This window comes from Vombatus ursinus, unplaced genomic scaffold (assembly GCF_900497805.2).
Source record: "Vombatus ursinus unplaced genomic scaffold, bare-nosed wombat genome assembly UNPS02009975.1, whole genome shotgun sequence".
Lineage (NCBI taxonomy): Eukaryota > Metazoa > Chordata > Mammalia > Diprotodontia > Vombatidae > Vombatus > Vombatus ursinus.
Window position 1 is genome coordinate 7,664,549 of NW_020949753.1, and position 25,526 is coordinate 7,690,074.

General features: G+C 38.4%; 1 protein-coding gene across 5 annotated transcripts in view; it reads right to left on the bottom strand.

Annotated features, from left to right (window-relative positions):
• Positions 1-25,526, bottom strand: part of WDFY3 (WD repeat and FYVE domain containing 3) — a 296,048-nt gene that overhangs the window by 146,555 nt on the left and 123,967 nt on the right. For 4 of the 5 annotated variants that reach the window (XM_027853425.1, XM_027853426.1, XM_027853424.1 and 1 more), the window contains exons 11-14: positions 22,154-22,347; positions 16,291-16,748; positions 14,097-14,180; positions 7,210-7,387 (exon numbers count right to left, since the gene is read on the bottom strand). In XM_027853425.1, coding sequence (XP_027709226.1) covers positions 7,210-7,387; positions 14,097-14,180; positions 16,291-16,748; positions 22,154-22,347 — 914 coding nt within the window. The remainder of the gene's footprint in view (positions 1-7,209; positions 7,388-14,096; positions 14,181-16,290; positions 16,749-22,153; positions 22,348-25,526) is intronic. The other variant, XM_027853427.1, reaches the window with a different exon arrangement.

Here is a 25,526-nt window from a genome sequence, read left to right on the forward strand (position 1 = left end):
AAGAAAGAAAGAAAGAAAGAAAGAAAGAAAGAAAGAAAGAAAGAAAGAAACAAATAAATAAACAAACAGACAGAGTAGGTGCCCTTTTATTGAGGAGCGGCTAAAAAAACTGTGGCACATGAATGTTATGGAATATTACTGTGATGTAAAAAATGACCAATGTGATAAATACAAAGAAGCATGGAAAGAACTCCATGAACTGACGCAGAATGAAGGTAGAGCCCACAGAAGCAGCATACAAAATGACTACAACAATGTAAGTGGAAAGATTAGCCTCGCCCCCACCAAAATCAGTCACACTTTACCAGGAATGGCTCAAAATAAGAACTACAGAAGACAGTCTCACTGCATCCCTTTGCTGAGGTGGGGGAGGTCCACAACATAGTTTGTTGAACACATTTTTAGGATTGTTTTCGATGGTTTGATGAGTTATGCTGATTTTTCTTCCCCTCCCTTCACCTCATTTTTTTCCCCTTAAAAATATTGTTATATGTGATGGCTCTCTGGGAGGGAGGATACCAGGGAAAATGATAGTGATGTAAAAACAAATAATCTTAATGAAAACTTTTTAAAAGCTGAACAGAGCAAGCAGCGCATATGTGATCCCAGAAGCTAGGGGAAGTCACTGAAGTTTAATGAATAGCAGGGTGACATAGTCAGACATGAACTTTAGGAAAATGACTGTGGCAGCTATCAGGAGGAGAAAACTGAGGAGGAGAAGCTTAAGGCAGGAATTAGGCAGCCCAATTAGGAGACTGCTACAATAGCTCTGCTGAGAAGTGGTTGAGGGCCTGAACGAGGGTGGTAACCATATGAGCATAGAAAAGGGGACAGATGTGAGACAGATACAAGTAGAAACAATATAACTTGGCACCTGAAAAGATATACTGGATGAGGGAGAGTGAGGAATTAAGGATAACCTCAAGACTTTAAACCTAGATGATTAGGATTAGTCTATCTGCAACAGGTGTAGGGAAGGGTGGAAGGGGAGTGGACTTGAGCACATAAAATAGTGACTCCATACTAAAGCAGAACTGAAAGGATGATCTTGTACAGGGCTTGTATAGAAAACCAGGACAATCCTCAAATCACTGTCTTTAGTGTTAGATGGCTGAAGCTGAAATACTGTTATGCAATGGTGTATTACCACAGTCCTTTGAATGCTGTGAAAAGGCTAAGTCTACTCTTGCTTTGGTTACCCTGGGTAGTGTTTGAGACATGTTTTACATTTCTGAATATTTGGGCTTCTGAGACTATTACCGTGTCCATTAATAAGAATCAGTCACATCAATTCAGTTTGGTGAATACCAGGATAATCTATCTGCTTCCCATAAATAATAATCTGTCTCTGATTTTTCAATAAATTTTTATAAAAGGCATTTTATTGTATTGTTTGTTTTTACATTATCTGTATTTCCCAATGCTTACCTCCCCTGTTGGCTTCCCAAAGGAGCCATCCCTTATTATCATAGGGAGGAGGAGGAGGAGAGAGGGAAGGAGGGAGGGAGGGAGGGAGAGGGGGGAGAGAGAGAGAGAGAGAAAGAGAGAGAGAGAGAAACAGTTCAGTGAAACTAATGAATATATCAAAAATTATGATATTATCCATAACGTTTCATTCCCATACACTTCCCCCGCCAAGCTCTGAAAGAAAGTGCTTTCTCTTATCTCCTCTTTAGAATCAAGCTTGCTTATTATACTCTCATAGTTACATTCATATATATATACTGTTTTCCTGATTCTGCTTATGTCACTTTGTATCACTTCATTTAAGGCTTGCTATAAATATTTCTCTGTTTTGTGAGGCTTTTCTTTTACTGAAATACTCTTGTGTAGCATATGCCTACTATGGTCATTTTCATAAGTATCTGAGCTAATTCCAAATTACCCTTGGAATGGTTAGACAACTTTCCTCTAGACCAATAGCAGATTAATATGAGTGTCTTTCAGTAACCTCTCTAACACTGACTGATCTGATATTTTGTTATCTTTGATATAATGATATATTACGTGTAAGTTAAAACTTCAGTTATGTTGATTTGCTTTCTTATTATAATGAGTAATTCGAAATACTCTTTCACACCTGTTTGTTAATAGTTTGTAATCCTTCTTTAACCCTTTACCAACTGGGGAATGGCTTTCAGCAATATATTTCTGTTAGGTGCCTATATAGCTCCAATATCAGAGATATGTTATAACTAAATTTTTTCCCAGTCAACAATTTACTTGTCCTTATCCCAGTTGCATTATTTTTTTTCAAAAGTTTTTCAATTTTAGGTAATCAAAATTACCAAAAATAACAGGTTGACAGGTGGATGGATAGCCAGAGAGCTCTCAACAGAAGAAAGAGATAAAGGTCTTTGGCATATGAGGTGAATCCCTATAGCAAATTTTTGGATGAACATGGATAAAAGTCACACAAGATGAGCAGGAATGGAAAGCTTGTGATTCAAATTACTGGAGAGAACTCATGAAACAGTGAGAACATAGATCCATGGGTGTCGTGCTTTAGAAAGAGTAATAAAAATGGTCTATTTTCATCTGCGTCCCTTAACAATTCGCCTCCCAGACAGGGTTCAACTTTGGCATATATTCTTTTATTCTTCCTAAAACACACACACGTACACGCGTGTTAAAAGTACACTACCTTTGAAGAGCTGCCCATTTTTCCAAGTCCTGTCTAGCCTTGATTATCACTCGCAGGCTTTCAATGAAGCGAAACCAGGCAATTTCCAAGGCCTTTAAAACATTCTTATCACAATCTTGGGTAAATTTCTTAGCCTTTCATGATGTGTGGAATGGTTAAATGTCAAAATGTTAAATGTTAAAGCAGTTAATTTCCTTTAGAATTCCTGTAACTCTAAAACAATTATGCTTCTCAGTATATCAACCTATTTATCAGAGTTCATCATTCAACGGAGACAGGAGTTCCAAGGAGTACTAGAAGTTTAAGACAACAACAGCAATACAAAACACCGTCTTTAGAAAATGCCTAGTTCTTATAGGCTCACTTGGATTTATTTTTGGCCAAGTTTTGGCACAGTCTTGAATGAAAACGAGAATTTCATCAGTAACCATGATGCCCCAGGTCTCTAGAACACTGAAGTCCTCCGCCTACCACCAAATATAAAGGCCACCCTTGAGACATATGCTTCTGCTCCAGCACCTACCTATTCTTTCTCTGTTGTGGGGGCAGATTTTTGAAAGCTGACTCACTCCATAACCTTATGGAGGCTACATTTATGCTGCCTTATAGTGTCTCAACCAGGAAGTGTGGCATCGTACACAGAGAGCAGGAGTTGGGGTCAGAAAGATTGGGGTTCAAATCCTGCTTTTAATAAGGGTTACCTTGGGCAAGTCTTTACAAGTACTCTACATCTTTGCCTCACTTTCTATATCTGAAATATAGTATTTACCCCACAGTTTGCAAATGTTAAAGTCTTACTTAAGTCAGTTATTATTGTTGTTGTTTTTGCTGTTCTTACTTAACCACAGAGTGGTCAGGATCTGGATTTTGAAACCTGGATCTACTGCCACATGTGGAGGCCCTGTCTAATCCACAGAACTACTGAACCATATAAGAAAAAACACAATGCCACTGAACCTCTCACCCTTAGGACTCTAACTAGGACCCCAGCCTCTTCTACAAAGCCCCTTACTACAAGGACTTCACACAGGATTAAGACCATGAGACAAACCTAGGCTTGATATATAGAGTTTGTTTGGACTATGTACTATCTCCCACCATCTAGGGGCCAAGGAAAGAAACTGATGCTCGTTATAAGTTCAGTTAAGTTTGGAGCACCAATTAGTATTTAGTGACTCAGATGACTGTCCTAATCTTCCTCTTGAGAAAGAATAATTTTTATCTGTCACCACAGGACCCTTGAGGGTTAGAGTCAATCAATTAACAAACACTTAGTAAGGGTCTACTATGTACCCAGCACCATGACAGGTGCTGGGAATACAAATACAAATGAAACAGTCCCTGATCTCAAGAAGTTTAACTTTATTATAAGGGATACAACATATATGCGTATATATACATACATATATATACACACACACACATATACATATATATTATACACACATAACATACATTCATACATACATACACACACATATATATATAAACTTCTTTCACTAGGCTTTTCTGCAGACACTATAAATACTGTTAGCGTATCTCGGTGAGGATGGCAGTAGCAGTCTGAAGAGTTTAAATTGTCTTGCTTCTCCCTATGGATTTAGAAAGAATTTGTATTTCACTGTTAATCTAGGAGGATTTATAAGGAGCCTGCAGAAAAGACAGAGGAGAAGAATGTGAGGATGATCTTCTTGGTTAGAACTATCTTAATAATTATGTTATAAAGATAACTCTGAAGAGTCTATGAGGAGCTGGCAAAAAAAAAAGTGCATACTGAAAGACTTTCCAATGTTTACTCAAAAAAGAAGTAAGAAAAAGTACTAACCTAGCTTTTTAACTGAGAGACTAAATTTAACTTGCATCTTGAGGAGAAATACATAGAAGATATGTATAAGGAGAAATATATAGAAGATTCTTAAGAAATTTTAACCATTATCTGAAATGAGTCAATTACCATTATAGTGAGGGTTTAATGGTAGCTCTGGCCATGATCTTCCTCAAAGAGAGAATACTATAAATAAATATATATTTGCTTTAATACTGGTTTTAATTTGTACAAAATTGTATTTGAGTAACCTCCACACATAGAATTGGGAAAAGAGGCTTTTTCCAGTTTATAAATAAATAGTATTTGATAAATTGGGCTGGGGGCTTGAGCTAATTAAAAGAATTAATGAGAAAGAGGCTAATATTGTATTGATTAGAACGAAAATATCCAAGCAAATCCCTGGATGGTTCAAGTATTCAGGCTGTTAAAAATAAATATGAGAATTAGTCACCTGACAGGATAAGTGACAGCCATTCAACCGTCCGTCACGGCTGCCAACATGATTCCTGAAGGAGAGAACAATTTCACTCCCTTATTCAATAAACTTCAGCCGTTCTCTATTAACTCTGAAGCAAATATAAATTCCTCTCTGGCTCCTAAGGCCCTTCACAACCTACTTTCTCAGCCTAGATACACAGTACTGTCCCCTTCATACTCACTATGATTCACACTTTCATCACTGTATACTTGCTAGCTCCCTATGACAGTATGCATTCCATCTTTACCTCTGCCTCTTACAATCCCTAGTTTCCTTTAAGACTCAGCTCAAACACCAGAAAATGTTGTATAAATGTAAGCTATTACTTCGGAGGCACAATAGGGTGCCCCACCCTATCTGCTCTGACTATATCACAACTTACGGAGCAAACATCACACTGAACTCCTCCAACCCTCTTGGGGACACATGTGATCCTATGCTGAAGGACAAGTGTTACAAAGCAATCACCTTACTGACTGCCAAGGCCAGCAAGAGCCACCCACTCTATGGATTTTAAAATTCTCTTCTTCCCGTCTCTCAGAACATGTGGCATAAGACTCTCTCTCTCTCTCTCTCTCTCTCTCCTAGAGGGAGAAGGGGAAAGAGAGGAAGAGTTACTTTCTTTCCTTATGGCAGCCATAGCATATGTCGTGTGTGTGTGTGTGTGTGTGTGTGTGTGTGTGTGTGTGTGTGTGTGTTTTCCCTTAAGCCTAGCTAACCAAATAGTGATACTGAGATGAACATTTCCAAAGTTGAGTATAAGTAGCTGTGAACTCCTGGCTCCCTCAGCTGGTGCAGACTACACCCTAGGAGGTATTCCTCACAGGCCCTTGAGTATGTGTATCAGAGAAGATGATCAACAAAAAGAAGATGAGCCCAAGTCCTGGCCTCAAGGGAGCTGTGTGGACAGTAGAGTCAAGGTGATGGTGAAATGCATATCTAACAGTTCCCACTACATTCCCCATTTTAATGTTTGAATTACTAACCCCCCGTCAGAATATAATAGGAGTCTAGATTACTTTGTCATATTTTGAGTCTTTATCAATGTGCACTTATGAAGTCTTCTGTGTTTTAACCATTTCTTGTGAATAGCCATTCTTACCTTATCAATACTGTACACTAAATGCCTTTCCATTCCCTTTTGGGGAGCCCCTAAAACTGAGCCTGATCTAAGTCTTAAATTATTATCTCCAGAGTTCTGAGGTGGGAGAATATAGACAGACGGTATGAGAAAATAGCCCACTCTCCTTTTTTTTTTTTTATTAGAGGAAAGGCTCTCCTAGAAGTGAGTCTACTCAGTGCATAGCTCAGAACTTAGACACCTTCACTGAGAAACAGTGGCCCAGACCTTTTAGGTCAATGCCAGTTCACTGTTACACTGATATCTCAAAATATGAGCAATATCTCAAGGTCCATATAAACAAAAGAGAAAAATAGAATTAGTCTGGGGTAATATACTCATCACATTTCTTTTTGATTCTATTTACTACTAAGTAGGATTTACAAGAAGCTTCCACAATTACTGGTAGTGCCCAGAGTAATTCACAGTTGGGAGTACAAAGATCTATGCTATATTTGAGAAAAGTAGAATGGTCTTATAAAACACAACTGTCAGGGATAATATTTGTCATAAATATTTTGATATTATCCACAAAATTGCTAATTATGGCACACTTGAGAAAACGTCTTTTCTTTAAAGCAAAGGAACAAAAACACCAAAATTTAAGAAGCCTCCTACTCATTTCCTTATGGGAGGAGTTAAGAAAAATAAAAAACTACTAATAAACAATATGTGTGATAATGATAAGACGATGGATTATTCTCCATACAAAAGAAGGCAGAAGCATAACAAAACGCAGACAATGAAAGCACGACAAAGATTTCATCTTGGAAAATATCTCATTACATGGAAAGCAAAAATCTGTGGAGTATAAGAAAGAAGAGTCTCCATGAATATTCTGCCTGGTGTGCTAAGAAAAAAACTAGCCAGCAAGTACATAAATGTCGCATGTGGATCCATCTTATGTGCATGAAAAAATGCCTGCCGTTTACTTCCATGGTTATCTATCTCTCAACCCACAGGACTATCAGGCACACAGCATAAGCATTACCTTAGAAAGGCAAACAGGAAAGATGGTGATTAATAAATGCTTGTCGACTGACTGATTACCCTCTTGCCACTTTCCACTTCACCTGCCACCCCTAACCCTCAACACCCACTCCGCCTCATTCATTAAATACATGAAGACACATGCTTACTTCTGGCTGCGACGTTGAGCCAACAGAGGATAAGAGGTCCAGCATGGCAAGCATGGCTCCAGGATGGATGACAACGGCGTCAGAACTCTGGAGAGATGACGCTGCTGGCTGTTGTTTCACATCAGCAACACTTTTGGAAGGGTGCCCAGAGGGTGTTGAAACAGAATGATATGCATGCCTATGGGACAAGAAGGAAGAAGAATTTCACGTCTACCTACAATAAAAACTTCTGGTTATTTTTATGACTGTCATGCAAAAAAAAAAATCTATACTTCAGAGCTGGGTGATGCCATTTCTTAAGGCTAAACTGCATTAAAGTATTTATCGTTAACTCTCAATTATTCAGGGATATAAACCCAATTAGTGAATCTTTTAGATGCTCATTTTTCCGTTTACTTTTCCTATTGTAGTTACGTTATGGGTCAAGAGCAAGAGATGAAAACAAAGTGATTCGATACTCATGCTGATAAATGCTTGTTGGAAGCTCTGATAAAAAGTTTGATGGGAGGAAGAAGTTAAACTAATTGCTAAAATAAGAATTTTTCTTGTCATGCTCTGTATCAGTCTACTAGGTGCCCAAAGGCAACCAAAGTTAGTCAATCTCTAAGTGCTCAATGAGGGTGATATTCTGGGAGCTAGAACTGGCTTCATCTTGGGATGCAGCAAGAACTTGGCCAAGAGCTGTCACCCTCCTTGCAAGTACCCCATTTTCCACTTGGAAGCTGCTATCTAATGGCATTCACGTTAGAGAGAAACCTCATACCAATGCAGCCTGACTAGATGTTTTGTGTGCAATTTTCTTTATGGCTACGTGCTTCTCTTTCCAATAATCAACACAACTTAATATTATGCCTCTAATATTTGAGATTTCTTTATTTTCTTCTGATTCGGTATTTTGGCACTAAGCAACAGGCGTTCTCTTGAGGCAATGGGTTAGCAAGAGACATGATTACTTGAGTCTGAAGCATTAGAGGTACTCCCTGTTCCAAAAACTCCATCTTGGAATTATCTGTTTGAAATCACACTTCCCTCACACGACAACTGCAGATTAAATGATGCTTTGAATTCAATGATTGGTCAGCTGAGATAGATGAACTGGTGTTTTAACTGCTCCATGAAAGCATCATTCTTTCTTTTTAGAAATACTAAGAAAAGTAGTATCATTACTTCAATATTATAAAAAAAATTATACTCATTGTCTCAAAGATAAGTTCATCTTTGCCTCTGCTACCCCAACACCCCAATAAATGTGCGGCTTCCTCCCCTCCCCCGCCCCAATTTTTCAGCAATCTCTTTAAGAATTGCTTTACTGGGGAAGCTAGGTGGCGCTGAGGATAGAGCACTGGCCCTGGAGTTAGGAGGATCCGAGTTCAAATCTGCCTTCAGATACATAACACTCACTGGCTGTGTGACTCGAGGCAAGTCACTTAACCCCAACTGCCTCACCAAAAAAAAAAAAAATTGCTTTACTTCCCAAGTCATTTCAGAAATGGCTCAACATCACATCATCACCTTCCACCCTACACTTAAAATAAAAACTTGGAATTTGTCTTTATTCTATGAGCAGTAACCTTGTCAGAATATCCAGGACATTCCAACTTGCAACCTTTGTCTTCCAGCCCTAGTACTGCCAGAAAGGTCCTTTCTGCTCAGTTTTTTCCTGATCCATCTGAATGAATAAAGTCAAGTAAAGTTATTAATCTACTCTCCTCTTAAAAGAGGATATAGTCTTTAATCAGGTCACAAATTTTAGTATTTATAGGGCTATATTTGCTAGTTTTTTCATTCTAGTTCTTAGAAAAACTGATGCTTAACAAAATACTACACACTCAAAGTATGAACATCCCCAAATGGTTAATGTGACTGAAGCAACACTAAAGAAGGCATAAGTCAATTTGTCACTAGGAAGCTAAGTCTCCCATCTTTGGAAATAAAATAATTTATTCTAAACTAAGTGATACTTTCTTTTGTTTTTTTGGCAAGGCAACCTTGCCCAGGGTCACACGATAATATCAAAAAATCTTTAAATTGACTTACTTTGCTAACGTTTTGAAGACATTCTGGCTAAAATTGATATTAAAAACAAACCTAAAAAGATAAAATGTGTTTTGACATAATAATGACTAGAGATAAAAAAAGCTTTCTTTTCTAAATTCTGTGAAACAAAAATGTTATACATACATAAATATGTATATATACACATTATAATTTCTGTTGAACAGATATTGTACACATAGAAATGTAAAGCAGCATGGTATAGTGGATCTCAGAGACAATAAGACCTGTGTTCAAATCCCACCTCAGACACATACTGGTTGTTTTAAGGAGGAAGTCATGTCACTTGCTGGTGCCCCAGGCAATTCTTCTGCTTGGGAGCAGTTTGCACACTGGGAGCAAATGTACCAGAAGAGGCAGCGTGAGGGCACTAGAAGGAACCTTGACTCTTGAATTAGGAGTCCTAGGTTCAAATCCTGTCTCCAAAGCTTACTAACTGTGGGACCTGGGGAACATCACTTCCCCTCCCTTGTTCCCAGTGTTGTCCTCTGTAAAATGAGAGGCTTCCAAGGTCCCTTCCACCTCGAAATCTATAATCCTAAGTAAGATAATAACAACATGATGGTGTCAGCTCAGACCCTGTCCTTGTTCAGGATGCAAGCTATAGCTAGCAATGCTATCTTTGGTCAATGCAAGTGTAGAAAAGAGAAGAAAAAAAGATGCTCTACTCTGTGTGTAATAAGCTTCACTTTTCACTAGAGGAATTAAATAACCCTTTACAGGCAGGGGTAAGACATTATCATTCCCCCCCAAAAAAGAAGTTTAATTATTAAACTTCACTGAAAATATAGTCCACTACAATATTTTCTTCAATTAAAGTATGTTACCAGTCTTACAATTCAATGAAAAGTAACCAAAAATTTAAAAGTCCTTGATATCAAACTATACAATTTTATAGACCACAGTTCTATCAGAATGTTTTAATCTAGGATATTCACCCTTGGTGCAAACAATTCTTTTAAAGTAACTGCCATTCAAAAGATGGAAAACAGAAAACCCTCTTGTGCATTTTACTTCCAATTATAAAAATGAACATGTGTTAGATCACTCACTGTTAAGAAAAGAACACCCACTAGATAAAGTGCTTTAAGTCAATCCATTTAAGGTTACTCAACTCAAACGATTTCAGAGTGTGTGTGTGTGTGTGTGTGTGTGTGTGTGTGTGTTTTCTTTTAACTGCAGTAACTTTTAAGCAGAGAAGCTTCACTATCACCATAAAACAAATAAAAAGTTTCACAAGATTACTCCAACCTATAATACGGTTTAGACAAGAGGCCTGAGCTTCCTGAGACTTAAGTCTCAGAACAGATCCAAGAAAGAAAGCCTCATTATGCCAGTACTGATATGGTGGCTAGTCCCGCTCTTTTTCACAAGGGATGGCTCTCTGTAGAAGAAGGGTGGTAGAGATATATTTGAAAATCAAGATAGCATAAAGTCAAAATGCATCAACCAAAACTTAAACAAAAATTGCTGTTGCTAGTTAAACGAAATCATAACATCTCTAGGAATGCATCCAGCACTATAAGTAATAATTGAAAGCTGATGTCAAACAGTGCTCTAAGGTTGACAAAGTGCTTTACATCCATTATTTCATTTGATAACAGAAAAAACTGGCGTGATAAATGTTATAGGGATGATTATCTTCATTTTACGGATGATGGCACTGAAACAAAGATGAAGTCACATGGCCAGGGGCAGACGGTCTCATTCAGGCTCCATATCCCAGCTGCCACCTGACTCCATACCCCATGCTCTCGAGAGCACACCTTGTGCTCTCTCCTAATAGTAACTCACATTTAGTTTTCTGAGTATTCGACATACACTGTTTCACTGGAATGTCACAAGCACCACTGTGCAGATGAGGGTTCCTGACAGTCTCACTCCACATTCCAGATGTGGAATTCTAAGCAAAAGAGGCTCCGTTATTCACCCAGGCTCACAGAACTACCAAGTGGCCGAGTCAAAAGCGGAACCCAGGTCCTCCTTATTCTAAGGCCATCGCTCAGAGTCAGGGCATTTCAGAAATGGAAGGGACCATAGCAGCCATCTACTGCGGCCCATACCCGAAAAAGAATTCCTACTACGTAACAGCCTCAGCAGTGGCTGTCCTTTAAACAGGAGATAAGCCACTTATTAAGGGAGGCCATAAGTCTTTTAAGGCAGCAGATCAAAAAAGAGAATGGTGAATAAATCAATTTATCAAATAGTTTTTAAAATGCATCACACTATGTAAAGTACTGGAGACACTAAGACTAACCAAGTCATAAACAAAACTATAATCACTATACAGTAGAGAGGCAAGACAAATATACAGATAAATATAAAACCAGCTACAAAATAAGCAAATAGGAAAGGTCTGATCATTGTTATATGAGATATCTGAGGAAAGAAAAATCAGAACAGCTAAGGGGATGAGAACAATCTTCAGGAAAGGACTGACCTCTGAACTCAGAGTTTTTCCACGTAATTACCAAAATGATATTCCTAATCAACTGCAGTGGCTCCCCATTGCCTTTAAGATCTAATATAAGTGCCTTTATTTGCATGTAAAGCCCTTTCAAACCTACCTTCAACCCACCTTTCCAGCCTCCCTGTCACACACTTCTTGGTTCAGTCAAACTGGACCCATAGTAAGAAAAGGGATGTTTGTTTGTTCATTTTGGGGGAAGGAGAGAGGGAGAAAAAGTATCCTCAGCACTCTGCTGATTGACCAACTAAGCAGGGCTTTGCTTTGCAGAATGGGAAAGATTTTAGTAGGAAGAGATAAGCGGGGAAATCATTCCAGACACAAGGTACAGCATGTTCTAAGCAAGTCCCAGCAGCAGGAAATATGCAATAGTGTGGCTGAGTTAGAATACTGAGTACATAACAAAAATATATGATGAAGCAGAAAAGGCAGGTGAGAACTATTCTGATGGCCAAAGGTTGGGCAACAGCATGAGAAGTAAGCCTGGGCAAGAATTTAGCCCTTGACCCAGAACGTCAAGTCAGATAATATGCCTGATGACTTAAAGAAAACCACAAAGACTGTTTCCTCCTTGACCCTTGTTTGAGGTGGAAAGTGACAAAGTTCCAGGGACGAATCAGACTTCACTAAAGTATGGTGGGCTGGGACTGGTAAATAGAAGAGAGCCATGGGAAAAAATGAACACAAGAAAAATTATCATGATGGCTAAGGAATTTGGGTACTCAGACATTGAACAGAAAATGTGATCTAGTAATGTTAAGGCTTAATTCACATGTGATAGAGCAGGCTGCCACCATATTATGTTAGGGATTGCAGTGGGGCAGGGGGAGCCGGTATTGTGCGGTGCTCTATCTGCTACACCACACTGCCTCTCAAAACATGCAAAGATGCACAATATTACATGGTTCCTACTCACTACCTGAGCTTAGGAGGGCTATATTTTCATTCAACATTCACTTTCCCTCTTAGGTCATCCTTGTCTTCTGACACATGCCAATGGAAAGGAATAAGACTAAGACTGAGACAAAGTACCAAAATGAAAAGTAGAAAAGCATTGTTCGTAGTGGCAAGAGTCAACAAATAAGCAAAACACCAGCCCCTATTAATATGGCATTCTTCTCCTAATCTTCCACTGTGATAACAAAATCAGTTAGCTGTCATAAACTTGACTCACTCTTTCCAATTAACCTCATACTGTAATGCCTGGGAGGTATAAATGAGATTATGCTTCAATGTAACAAAGCCCCAAGATTCCTGGAAAGAAAAGCATTTTTTTTTCCTGTAAAACGTCAGAAGTTTCACTTGGACAAGAAGAAAGAGATTTCTATGATTAAGTTGTAAAGATTGTAGAGTTTGTTTTTTTCCTCTTCCAAAGTAGGTTTCAAATATTTCAGTCATTTTTAGTTGTGTCCAACTTTTCATGACCTCATTTGGGGTCTTGGCAAAGATACTGGAGTGGTCTATCATTTATTTCTCGAGACCATTTTAAAGATGAGAAAACTGAGACAAACTGGGTTAAGCAACTGCTCAGGGTCACACAACTAATAAGTGTCTAAGATTAGATTTGAATTCAGGAAGAGGAGTCTTCCTGACTACAGGCCTGGCACTCTATCCACTTTACCACCTAGCTGCCCCAAATATGTTTCAATATATACCTTTAATTAATTACTCACTTATCCTTCAACTTAGTTTTCAAGCTTTATACATAATTTGGACTAATATTTCAAATAAAGATATCAAAAAGGACAGGGTAGGAAAGTAAACAACTAAACTCATCTCAGAAACTGACCTCAGGATTCATTTTTCACAGATTTTAGTCGAACAAACCTTCTGATGGCACAATATAGGAAAGCTGATTGAGCCTAACTGATTAAATGTCTACATTAAAACTTCTGTTTGTTAAAAATTTGAAAGAACCAAGGCATGACCATATTCCCCTTCCCCCACATTTAGTGTGTATGCATGCGGTGTTGCTCTCTTGCTCTGGTACAACCATATACAAAGCAAACTTTCAAAGACAGAGGGGAAAAAGTGAGGCATTGAGCAAACGCTTTAATAATTCAAATGGACCCTAAGTTCCAATTCCTCATTCACTTCAAACAAAACATGGCTGCTCAAAAAATGAAATACAGTTTGTCTAAATAATTCTGTGTATTTACAAATGACTGCATGTCCCTGATGCTATAAATCACATTTCTGGTTCAGAACCACTGGCTTTATAAGCGAAAAAGTGGCAAAGAAATGAACAGACAAAAAAGGAGAGAAGCGGCACGTCCTCTAGCCCCAACAGCAGTAAGACAAACACAAAAGGGAGCAAGGAAAAGGAGCCGAGGAGACGCACTCCCTGCTCTCATGTGGTCAGTACCTTTTCCTGGACACAGCTGGCGTACCCCAAGGAGAGGGGAGAGAAGACTCATTTGTCAGGCAAGGAGGGATCTGTTCTGCATGACTACAGGTAACAAAATAGACATTGGGGTTTAGGGGGTTAGAAAATGGCAGGAGAAGTCTGAGGTTAGTTAGTTGTACAAGAATATCAGTAAAAGCTTAATCAAATCCACTTTTTATACCCAACAAGAACAACAAAGAACATTACTATAATACACACATCACATGGAAAAGGAAAGCATGCATGGCACGGTTCCACAAAGCAATTCCACTTTACCTACCATATTTTCCATTTCCTATTATGAATATATATATGGGAGGTCCTAGTAAGGAACGTTTTACCAAAAGAGATTGGCACAGGTCATGCCATTTAAAGTATTAGAGGTTTTCCCAGACTTTGTAGCGAGCTCTCTATTTACTTAATAATAATGTTATGTCTAAAATTTCCTTTTGCCAAACTATGATAAGAAATGAGGAATCTTATCACGGAGAAGAAAAAAAAAGTCAAGTCTGAACATGAATGAACTACAACCTGAGTAGATAATGGGATTATAGTGTTCTAAACACAAAGTCAATAATATATGAATTATTTTTTCAAAACTATGTTTTATTTAAGCCTTTTATTGTTAAATCAAAGGCATTTCTGGATTTTTTTTTTTAGAAAAATAAATGAAAAACTAACATGGTAATTTTACTATATCTGGGTTATTCACAAACATACCTATTTAAACAGTTTAAAGGCTCAGTTATATCTTAGCACTTGGGAGGCCTTCAAGAATGAGTTAGTATTTAAAAAGTCATTACAGTTTCCAATAGAAACTGTAACTTGAAAATTAGCTAACAAACAAATGTTCAAAACTGAGGTCATTTATCAAGGTTATCTGGTACTGATTACGTAAAAAATAATGAAACAACTCCTTTATTTTGCCAAATAAAAACATAATAACCATTAGGCAGATGGTGATAATAATTAGAAAAAGTGGCAATGTCATTCCTTTTATGTTATTTTTAGGAGATTTTAATTAAAGAGATAATTTAAGAACTGAGATGTTTTAAAATATTATATAGTTATACTTTTTCTTATTACAATCCTTAACCCTGTAACCTTTAAACTTAACATTCTTCTCAGAACCCATATTCTTGGTGTAATTTTTCAAAGTATATCATAATAGGCATTTAATATCCTACTTTAATAAGATATTAAAATGAAAAAAGAGAAAGTCATCAAGAATAATTTTCATGAAGATGATCATTTTCCATCTGCCAATCAGAATTATTAAGCTCAGGTGTAATTCTTCTTTTTAAAATAGTTTTCTTATCTTTTGTTTTCACATCCACTATATTGCCCATTGTATCTTTCTCCCCACCCCCCCGAGACACAATGCTTATAATAAAATTGTTTTTTTGAAAAGAAAAGAAAGTTGTGTAATACCAACCAATCTATCAGAAAAATCTGACAATCTATGTAATGTTTCACACCCATGGCCTTTCAGGTGCAGACACTCTTATGAGGATAAAGGAATTAAAAATCTAATTGCAAATTATACAGTGAGAGCACATAATATCTAATAGTTCTTGGCAGTGCAATGTTAACCATACGTAACTGGGTTTATGGATATCACACTAGGATAATCAGATAGTTTGGGATTTTTTTTTTAATTTATCCTCAATTAAACTCCTAATGTGATATCCATAATGGGCACAGAAGAGAGATTGAGCACCTGGAAACTATGTGAACAAGTAAAACTTCCCATTATAAAAGTTACAGAGGCTTTGAGCTCCAGAGTGGCGACAGCACGTGTACGTGGCTGTTGCCTAAGGAGCACACTCACTAGCTTCTGAGAAGCTCCCCAGAACAGGGCTGGCTCCCAGGTGAAGAAGGCTTTGGCTGGCCACAGCAGCTCTTGAAACTGCTTGTAGGGGCAAAGGGTGTGATCTGCACCCATGGGGGAAGTAAGGGGCACTCTAACAATGTCAACCGGATACCAAGTGACATCAGAACACCAGGGACATTTACCAGCAAGGTAGACTGCGAAGTTGGTCTGTCTTTTGAAAGTAGGTGGGATAGAAATCCTAAAAAGATTAAAATAAATGGTGATTGCTTAAACATATCAAAATTTACTGAGTCCATGCACTCCCAACAGCTGAATTCACAGAAAAAAGTAGAACCTTACCTGTCGAAGGAATCTGTGGCTACTTTGTAGAGGTAAATAAAGAGTTTACTGCAGTGCCGTAATGTGGGCGAGACAGAGTCTATGGATGTTAAGTCATCTTCCAAGAGTCGCTGGAATGGTTGGGTATTTGAGGGGAAAACATTTAAGGGGCTTATCTTCCTTAAGTCTGAAAAGCAACCAAGAAATCGGACAGCATCTGCCAGTTTCTCATACTGGATCTCTGTTTTGAAGAAATGAGAATTAGCTGGTTCATAACGCATTGCTGCAGTCAATGTGCAGAAAACAGTGTGGAGAAGTTCAAAGACTTGATTCTGATTCACTTTCTCCCAGCCATTCTTGGGCGGACAGCTCAAAGATCTTTCCATGGCAACGAGCAAAGATGTAATGTAGACAAATCCTCCAACTTTCCTAAAAACTGTTCTTGTGCGATGACTCTCTCGTAAAACTGAGAGGAGAGCCTATAAAAATACAAAAACACCACCATGAAATAGAGAAATGAAAAGAAGCAATGTCGTGTGATGAACTAAGGAATTCTCCTCCTAGTTTCAATTCAACAAACATCAACTGAACACCTAGAGACAAACGATGTGGTGATTCAAAAATAAAACAATCCCTTATAGTCAAGGCACCATCTGGTCAGATAATAATAGCTTAAGCTTATATAGATAGCACTTTGAGGTGTGCAAAACGCTTTACATAGTATCCCACTGGATTCTCCCAACAATCTTACGTGTTACAGGAATTATTAGCACCATTTCACAGATGAGAAAACATAGGATGTGAGAAGTTACATGATTTTCCATAGTCAGGTAAGTCTCTAGTGGGATTTGAACTCAGGTCTCTCTGATTCCAAGTTCAGTACTAAATAAGACAAGTAAGCAACTAGAAAAGCAGTTAATCAGTGCAAGTAAGAAAAAAAATATGCAAATATCTAAGGAGTCTAGAGGATAAAGAACTCATGTGTGGTTTGGGGGTTTCAGAAAGGTCTCTGAGATGATCCTGGGAAGATGATCACATTCTGATAGATGGCAATAGCAGAAAGGGCAGAAGAACATGAGGAAAGGGCAGATGCAGAAGGGTACAACATGTAACTTGGAGAAGAGCCAAAACCAATGCTTTCAGCTACAGTGTAGGATACATGTATGTGCCTAATAGGGTATAAGACTGAAAATAGAGGTTGAGTGTGTATCATGGAAGACTGTGAATGTCTGGCTGAGAAACACAAATATGCAAGAAGACAGACTGAATTGGAAACCACTGAATATTTTTAGCAGAGGAAGCTTCTATAAGACAAGAATACTCCAGCAATAGTGTGCAGGATGAACTGAAAGGAGTGAGAATTTAGACAAGGCCAGGAATTGAGAGTAATGTAATTATCAAAAGAAAGTTATGATGATGGTTTGAACCAAGATGTGGCAATAGAAATGCGAAGGAGGAGACAGATTCAAGACAGATATTGTAGATAGAATTTGTATACCATGGCAAATAACTGAAGGCTTTAAATAAAGGAAGAGAAATCAAAGGTTAAGTGGGAATTTCTATTCAGATAGATTAGTGGACAGGCAGTGTTAATAGAAACAGTGAAGTTAAGAGTAGGGGTTGAACTACTAGGTCTGTATCCCCAAAGAGATTAAAAAACAAAAAGGAAAAGGACCTATATGTATAAAAATATTTATAGCAGCTCTTTTCTGGGGATAAAGAATTAGAAGCTGAGGGGATGCCCATCAACTGGGGAATGGCTAAACAAGCTGTGGTATGTGATTATGATGTATTACTACTGTGCTATAAGAAATGATAAATAGGATGCTCTCAGAAAAACCTGGAAAGACTTGCATAGACTGATGCAAAGTGAAATGTACTGTGTACAAAGTAACAGCAATATTTTAAGATGATCAGCTGTGAATGACTTAGCTGTTCTCAGCAATGCAATGATCCAAGACAACTCTGAAGGACTTAGGATGAAAAATGCTATCCATAGCCAGAGAAAGAAATGATGGTGTCTGAATACAGACTGAATACAGATTTGTTTTCCTTTCTTTCTTCTTCTTGAGGGTTTTTTCTGTCTATGTTTTCTTTCACAACGTGATTATTATGGATATGTTTTGCATGACTATGCATGTATAACCTATATCAAACTGCTTGCCTTCCCAACAAGGGGAGGGTAGGGGGGAGTTAGGGAGAGGATTTGGAACTCACAGTTTTAAAAACAAACGTTAAAAACTGTTTTTACATGTAACTGGGGAAGAATAAAATACTAAATAAATAAATAAAAATAGGTGTTGATTTGTGACATAAGGAGCAGGAAAAAGTCAGTCAGTCAATACACATCTATTAAGTACTTGAGCCGAGGATACCAGAAATGCAAAAACAAGGTGCCTCGTTTCAAAGAGCTCACTTTCTAATGGGGAAGACAACATGCAAATAACTATGCACATACAAGATATATACATTCGAAATGGAAGGTAGAGTGAAGGGATAAGCAGTGGGAGGGGAGGGGGACCAGGAAGGGCATCCTACAGAAGGTGGAATTTGAGCGGAGTCTTGCAGGAAGCCAGGGAAGCCAGTAAGCAGAGGCAAGAAACAAAAACAAAACATTCATGCCACAGGAGCTAGCCACTGAAAAGACATGGAGCCAGGAGCTCCATGTTTAAAGAACAGCAAGCAGGTCTGTGTGTGCCTAGAGTGGAATAAAGTATAAAAGAGGAAGGGAGACCCAGAGATGGTGCCTGCAGTAGTGGAGGTATGAAACGATGACAGACAACCACAGACTGCGGCCTAGGCCATGCCCAGCACAGGCCCCAGGCAAAAGCTGGGTGAGCAAAGAGAAGGGGACCTGTGAGAGATGCTGTGATGGCAGAAAGGACCTCATGACAGACTGGATATTTGGAGTGCACATGGAAGAGGAATAAGATCAAGGATGATATGCAGACCCTGAGCCTGGGAGGGTGTTGGTACTTTTGACAGTAATAGCAAAGTTGGAAAGAAAGGAGGATTTGGGGGAAAGCAGAAACTGATGAGCTTTATGATGACTACACTCAGATTCATAGGTGACCCAATATACATGTCTACAGATACCAAATATTGTGGTTAATAGTTTAATTAAAAAAAAAACAGGTAAAATGTAGTTGTAGCAGACATACCATTCATTCTGACACAATGAATCTATTTATTAATACTGCCTGAGTACTTGCATAATGTGAAGTATCTTTAAAATAATTAAATAACTGCAGTTCGTCTGAGCTATCTTTGCTGTCTCTCTGCCTTTCTCTTTCCCTCTCCCCACTATCACTCACCTCAAAAGCTTCAAGGGCCTGGGACTTCATTGCTGTGGTTACTTCCTCCATCAGCACAGGTCACATCCCTCCTAATTAATACCTTAGGAAATGGTCTCTATGAATCATTGTGGCCAAAGAGGAAAAACAAAATCACTCCTCGCTCAGCCTCTTAAGGTTAAGACTCATGAATTCAGCTAAGCTGGTCCTTGGAGGACAGGCTGACAGACAAACACAGACCGTGGCCCAGGCCATGCTAGCAATCTCTCCAACATCGGCGCATCAACCAGGCCAGAGTACATTGTACTGGCAGAAGCTTTGAGAATCAAGGCTAGCACCACCACCTCAAGATTTGAAGCAGCACTATGACTTTAACGGGTGAAGTCTCAATTATTTATTAAATATTTAAAAAACAATTTCAAAGAAATGTCCCTCCTTTGTAAGGGAGAGGAAAAGTAGCTACATCCCTCATATTAGAGAAGTATATTTAAAGAAAGTGGCAATATCTGCTGCAATGCATTTGCTTACACTAACACATTTAAAAATTACCCAAGTTCTTCCTGATCTCACACCGCAGTTTGGAAGAGCGTTCTCAACCACACCCCTGACACTGCCGCCCCTGCCTATGGACCCACACCTAAGAGGGGAAAGAAGGTGAGAACAAAACTGCACAGAACTGCCAACCGCCTCAGTGCCAGTTTGCCTCTACCCCAGTCAAACTTGGCTTGTTTATTTTCTTTCATTGCTTTGATGGACCTCTGATATCAGCAGCATGATCACACCCACAGAATCCAAGACTTCTGTGACTTCCTATCCTCCCATGCACCCAGAGAGGACTCTCCCAGTGTGCCGGAGGCCTTTCACTAGTACTTCTAACAAGAGTAGAAAGAGGGTTGGACTGGGAAGGGGAGCGCTCAGGGTTCAGATCCTGTCCCTGACACTTCCTCCTTGTGTGACTTCACTTCCTAGGGCTCAGTTTCCCAATCTGTAAAATGAGGGGGTTGGAGGAAATGATCTCCTCCAAAGGCCCTTTGAGCTCTAAATGCACAGCACCATGACCTCTGGAAATCAATGTACCCTCAGGCTGCATGTTGAGACCACTTTGTTTTCCAAACACAAATGTGGCTGGAACAAGCAGATTCTTCAACCTTTTGAAAACCATCTGCTGCCCTTTGCTGCTTAAATTACTGCTAGTAAATTACTTCAAATTTGCAAATATTCCTAAATGTTGACACCAATTTGGACTTGTTCACTTTCCTAGGAACGAATCAAAATGAAATTCATCTAGCTGGAGGTACAAAGTACCATAGTGGATAAAGCACTAAACTTGGAGTCAGGACTATCTGTGGTGAGATCCTGCCACAGAAAATGACCAAATGTATGTCCCTGAGCAAGTCACTCTCAGCCTCAGTTTCCCAAGCTATAGGAAAAAAAAAAAGACAATAGCACCTACACCTCACAAGCTTGCTAGAGAAAATATATGCAAAAGTTTCCAAAACTTTAAAAGTGCTAATAAAGTTAGATGTTATTACTTTAAATTAACATTTTCTTTCAAAGTTGGTATTTCTCTCTGTTCTAGTCAAGTTGGAAGGTAGAATATAATAAATCAAAAATAGGATAAACTCTATCTCACCACAGATGGGAATTTAACTAAAAGAAACAAAAGGAAGTGATAGGTGGGTCTTTAAGACAACAATTTCAGTTTAACATTAAAAAAATCAACAATATCATGTCTTTATTTTTATAGAAGTTTTTGAAAAAGGGAGTCATTCTCCTCCTCTGTAATCTGTTCCTCCCAAGCAGTGCTAAGAACTGTCATACACAATGCTTAGGAATATTGTTACAGGGATATGGAGACAACAGTAGCAATAAGTCACTGTCCTGAAGCTGTGAACTGTCTCAACTATTCTGGAACTATGCAAAGAAAATTAATAAATCATGCAGGCCATTTGACCTAGAGATTCAAATTCTAACACTACACCCTAAGAAGGTCAGACAGGAGAGAAAGTACATACACAGAAATGTTCATAGTAGCACCGTTCGTGACCAGCTATCAGGAATGGATAAACGAGTTCTAGCAATGAAAGGGAGTATTCCTATACCATCACGAATGGTGAATATTAAAAGTTCAGAGAAAGGTGGGAAGACTTTGACAAAGTGATCTATGAAGAGGAAAGCAGTCAATGGCAGACCAACATATAAAAGCATAATGAGAAAGTAAACAAAGTCAATGCATAAGAAACAAACACCAAAAGTCAAGGTCAGTACCACCCTAAGTCAGAGGGCACAATCCTTGTTTCTGTCAACAAGCCCTAGGTTGACTGTATGTTTGGGACAGACTAATCCCCTACATACTCTTGAATGGTGTAATTACCTACGGAGTAATGTCTCCTACTGAGGGATGAAGTCCAGTTCCCACAGCAATGTGATGCAACATTGGTCCTTTAAAACAACTGAATTCTACACAATGGCCCTCACCACTATCTGAAAAGTTAATCTCAGTCCACTCCTAAAGGCAATGAAATTACTTAACTAAAAAGAATGAAAGATGTTTGCAGTGAAAGAATAAAGACAGGACTTTCCAAACTTACCCTTAAAATGTCAGTTTTCAGTTGTAATTCAGTGGGTGGAGCAGAATGCATCAACCCTAAGAGAGTACCCATATCATCATCCCCACTAGGAGAGAGCACCAGTTGCTGAATGATCATCAGGGCATGCTGTCTGCACTGAGGATACTTGACAATATTGTGGGCACACCTCGCACCTCCAAATTCCCGGAAGATCCCTTCAAGCAAGAGGTGGAAAAACAAACAACAGTAGGACAGTTTAGGATTTTCTCAAATGTTTCAAAAGAAACTGTCGTTCCCCTTTGGTAAAGTAGTTTAGATTTAAATTTTAAAATGAATTCTGGTTTAAAACCAGGAAGACTTCAGATTACAGTAATAATTTATTTTTAAAGATGACTGCACATGACTAGCAAAAGTAAAAGATTTTTCCTCAACCTTCCAAGGATTCTAGGTGACCAATCACATGATCAGAAGCCCACGAAATAGAATCCAGATTATTCACAAATACTTTTAGTAGAAACCAGGGAATGTATGGTATAATATGAAAATCATAAGCATAATTATTATTATTAGTAATAGAAATAATAATAAGCCAAACTCAAATGTAATGACTTTCAAAATGTGACCAGGAAAACTACAATACCTTCTACATCCCCCTGAAGGTAAATAATAGTTTGTGAACATAAGGGAGGAATCTGCCACTTCAGGTGATGGTAGTCACACAAGGCCCAGAATACCATTACAAGGTGTTCATTAAAATAAGATGTAAAACAAACGGTAAAAATACACTGCCCTGATCCCTTAATGAACACTTCTCTGACAGTTAAAGCAACAAGAGAATCAACTGAGCAAATAAATTAGCTCCACCTATGTGGGAGAGGGGAGGGCTTTAAATAGCTAAGCCCTAAAGGAATTTCAGTCATCTCAGAGTGGGATTTCAGGCCCAGAACTACTTGTGAAAGAGACCTGGAAATCTTTTTCCTCACCTTCCCAACCCTTGCCATCTGCCAGGTGGCTTTGAAGGGGAGCTAATTATACCCTGAGAACTTAACCCAACCCAAGAGAGTTAGTCTGGGTTAGGAGTATCACCCTAGAGGGGGTGCTCCATTTAGATAACATTTTCTTGGGGAAAAAATAGAAATAATAATAAACAAACATGTATGTTAATTGAAAAGAACAGGGAAAAGGAACAGTCGCACGCAACCCTTAGGTGGTTACAAATAACACGTGGGTCACACTGCCTCATAATATCAGGGAAGACATGAATTTGTTCAACAGTACATTAACACATTACTACAGAAGATCAGTCCTTTTCCTCCAATATGAAACACACTAGGGCCAGAGAGAAAAAAACAAAGCATTTGTAGGGATAAATAAGATGAATTCCTAAGAAAAATTAAAAACCGGTAAAAGATTACTTAGAAAGGCTTCAAGATTGCCTCGAAAAAGATAGGTATTTCTCTCCTGATTCAGCTCACTTCACTGTCAGTTCATATTTTTCTTCCCAGATTCCTCTGAAATTGTCCCTTTTGTGATTTCTTACAGTGCAATAAAATTCCATTTCACTTTCACTGCTTTATTAATTCAGGCACTCCCCAATTAGTAGCCCCTCCTTAGGTTCATTTTCTGATATAAAGGGGGTGCTCATCAACTGAGGAATGGCTGAATTAACAAGGTATATAAATGTAGTAAGAGGAAAAAGTCCTGCACAGAAGCAGGATAAGCGATATAAGTGGCAACAAATATTTTTGCTTAACAAAAACTAACTTGCCCAGAGGAATTAAATATCCTGATTTGAAAGTGAGAAAGGAGGAATATTCTTCTATCTATGTATAACATATCACAAATAAAAGGCAATGTGCTCAGGCAATGATGTTCATCTAGTTCTTCTTCTATTACCTCATGGCCTACCCTGAAGGAATCCGACTATTTTAAAATAATGACTGTATACTAATTAATATTTCAATCACCTGTCCTAACATTTTGTGTTCCCTAGAACAGAATAGAGAACAGAATATTTAATAACTGCTTAATGACCAGAAGAACGACAGTTAGAAGTATTTTTAAACCTTTTTTTTTATGTACTCACCCATTTTTTCTTCAGCATTCAATTTTTAAAGTACAAATATACATTAAGATCACAGCTTTCAAAGACTATGGAGTCTGAATGCAGATCAAAGCATACTATTTGCTCTTTTTGTTTGTTTCTTCTTTCTTGTGGTTTCTCCCATTGGTTCTAATTCTTCTTTACAACATGACATGTGAAAATATCTTTAATATGAATGTATGCATGTATATATATGTATATATTTTATATATAAAAAATACATATTTTATATATATTATATACATAGCCTATATCAAATTGCACACTGTCTTAGGGAGGCGGGAAAGGAGGGAAGGGGAGAAAATTTAGAACTCAAAATCTCATGGAAGTGAATGTTGAAAACTAAAAATAAATAAATAAAAAATAGATAATTTTTTTTAAAAAATCAAGATTACAGATTTCAGGCTAAAAGGGTCCTCAGAAGTCACTGAGTTCAATATTTTAATTTTACAGATAAGGAAGCTAGAGATGCAGAGTAGATAAATGGCTTGTCCCGAGCCACAAATATGGGAATCCTAAGCCAGGTCCTCTGACCCCAAAATCTTCCTCCTCACCAAGGTTAGCTCCTCTACTTTTCCAAGTGATCCCATTCCATCCCATCTCCTCCAACAGATTGCCCCAACTGTCATCTACACTCCACCACTTATTTTCAATCTCTCCCTCTCTACTGGCTTCTTCCTTACTGCTTACAAACATGACCATGTTTCTGCTATCCTGAAAAAACCCTCACTAGAGTCTTCTATCACACTAACTATTGTCCTCTATCCCATCTGCTCTTTGAAGCTAAATACCATTTACAGTAAATGCTTCCACTTTCTCTCCTCTCACTTTCTTCTTAACCTCTTACAATCTGATTTCTGACCTCATTCATTCCACTGAAACTGCTCTTCAGTAACCAGTGATCTCTTCGTTACTGAATCTAATGGCTTTTTCTCAGTCCTCATTCTCCTTGACCTCTCTGCAGCCTTTGACACTGTTAATCACTCTCTCCTCTTTAATACTCTCTTCTCTCTAGGTTTCTGGGACACTTCTCCTTTTCTGCAATTTATCTGACCACTCCTTCTCAGTCTCCTTAGCTGGATCCTCATCCAGATCACGCCTTCTAACTAGAGGTGTCCCTAAGGGCTCTGTCCTGGGCCCTCTTCTCTTCTACTTCTATACTACTTTACTTGATGATCTCATCAGTTCCCACAGATTTAATGACCACCTCTCTGCTGATGATTCTTAAATCTACGTATCCTGACCCAACCTCTCTGCTGACCTCCAACTCTGCACCTCAAACTGCTTTTC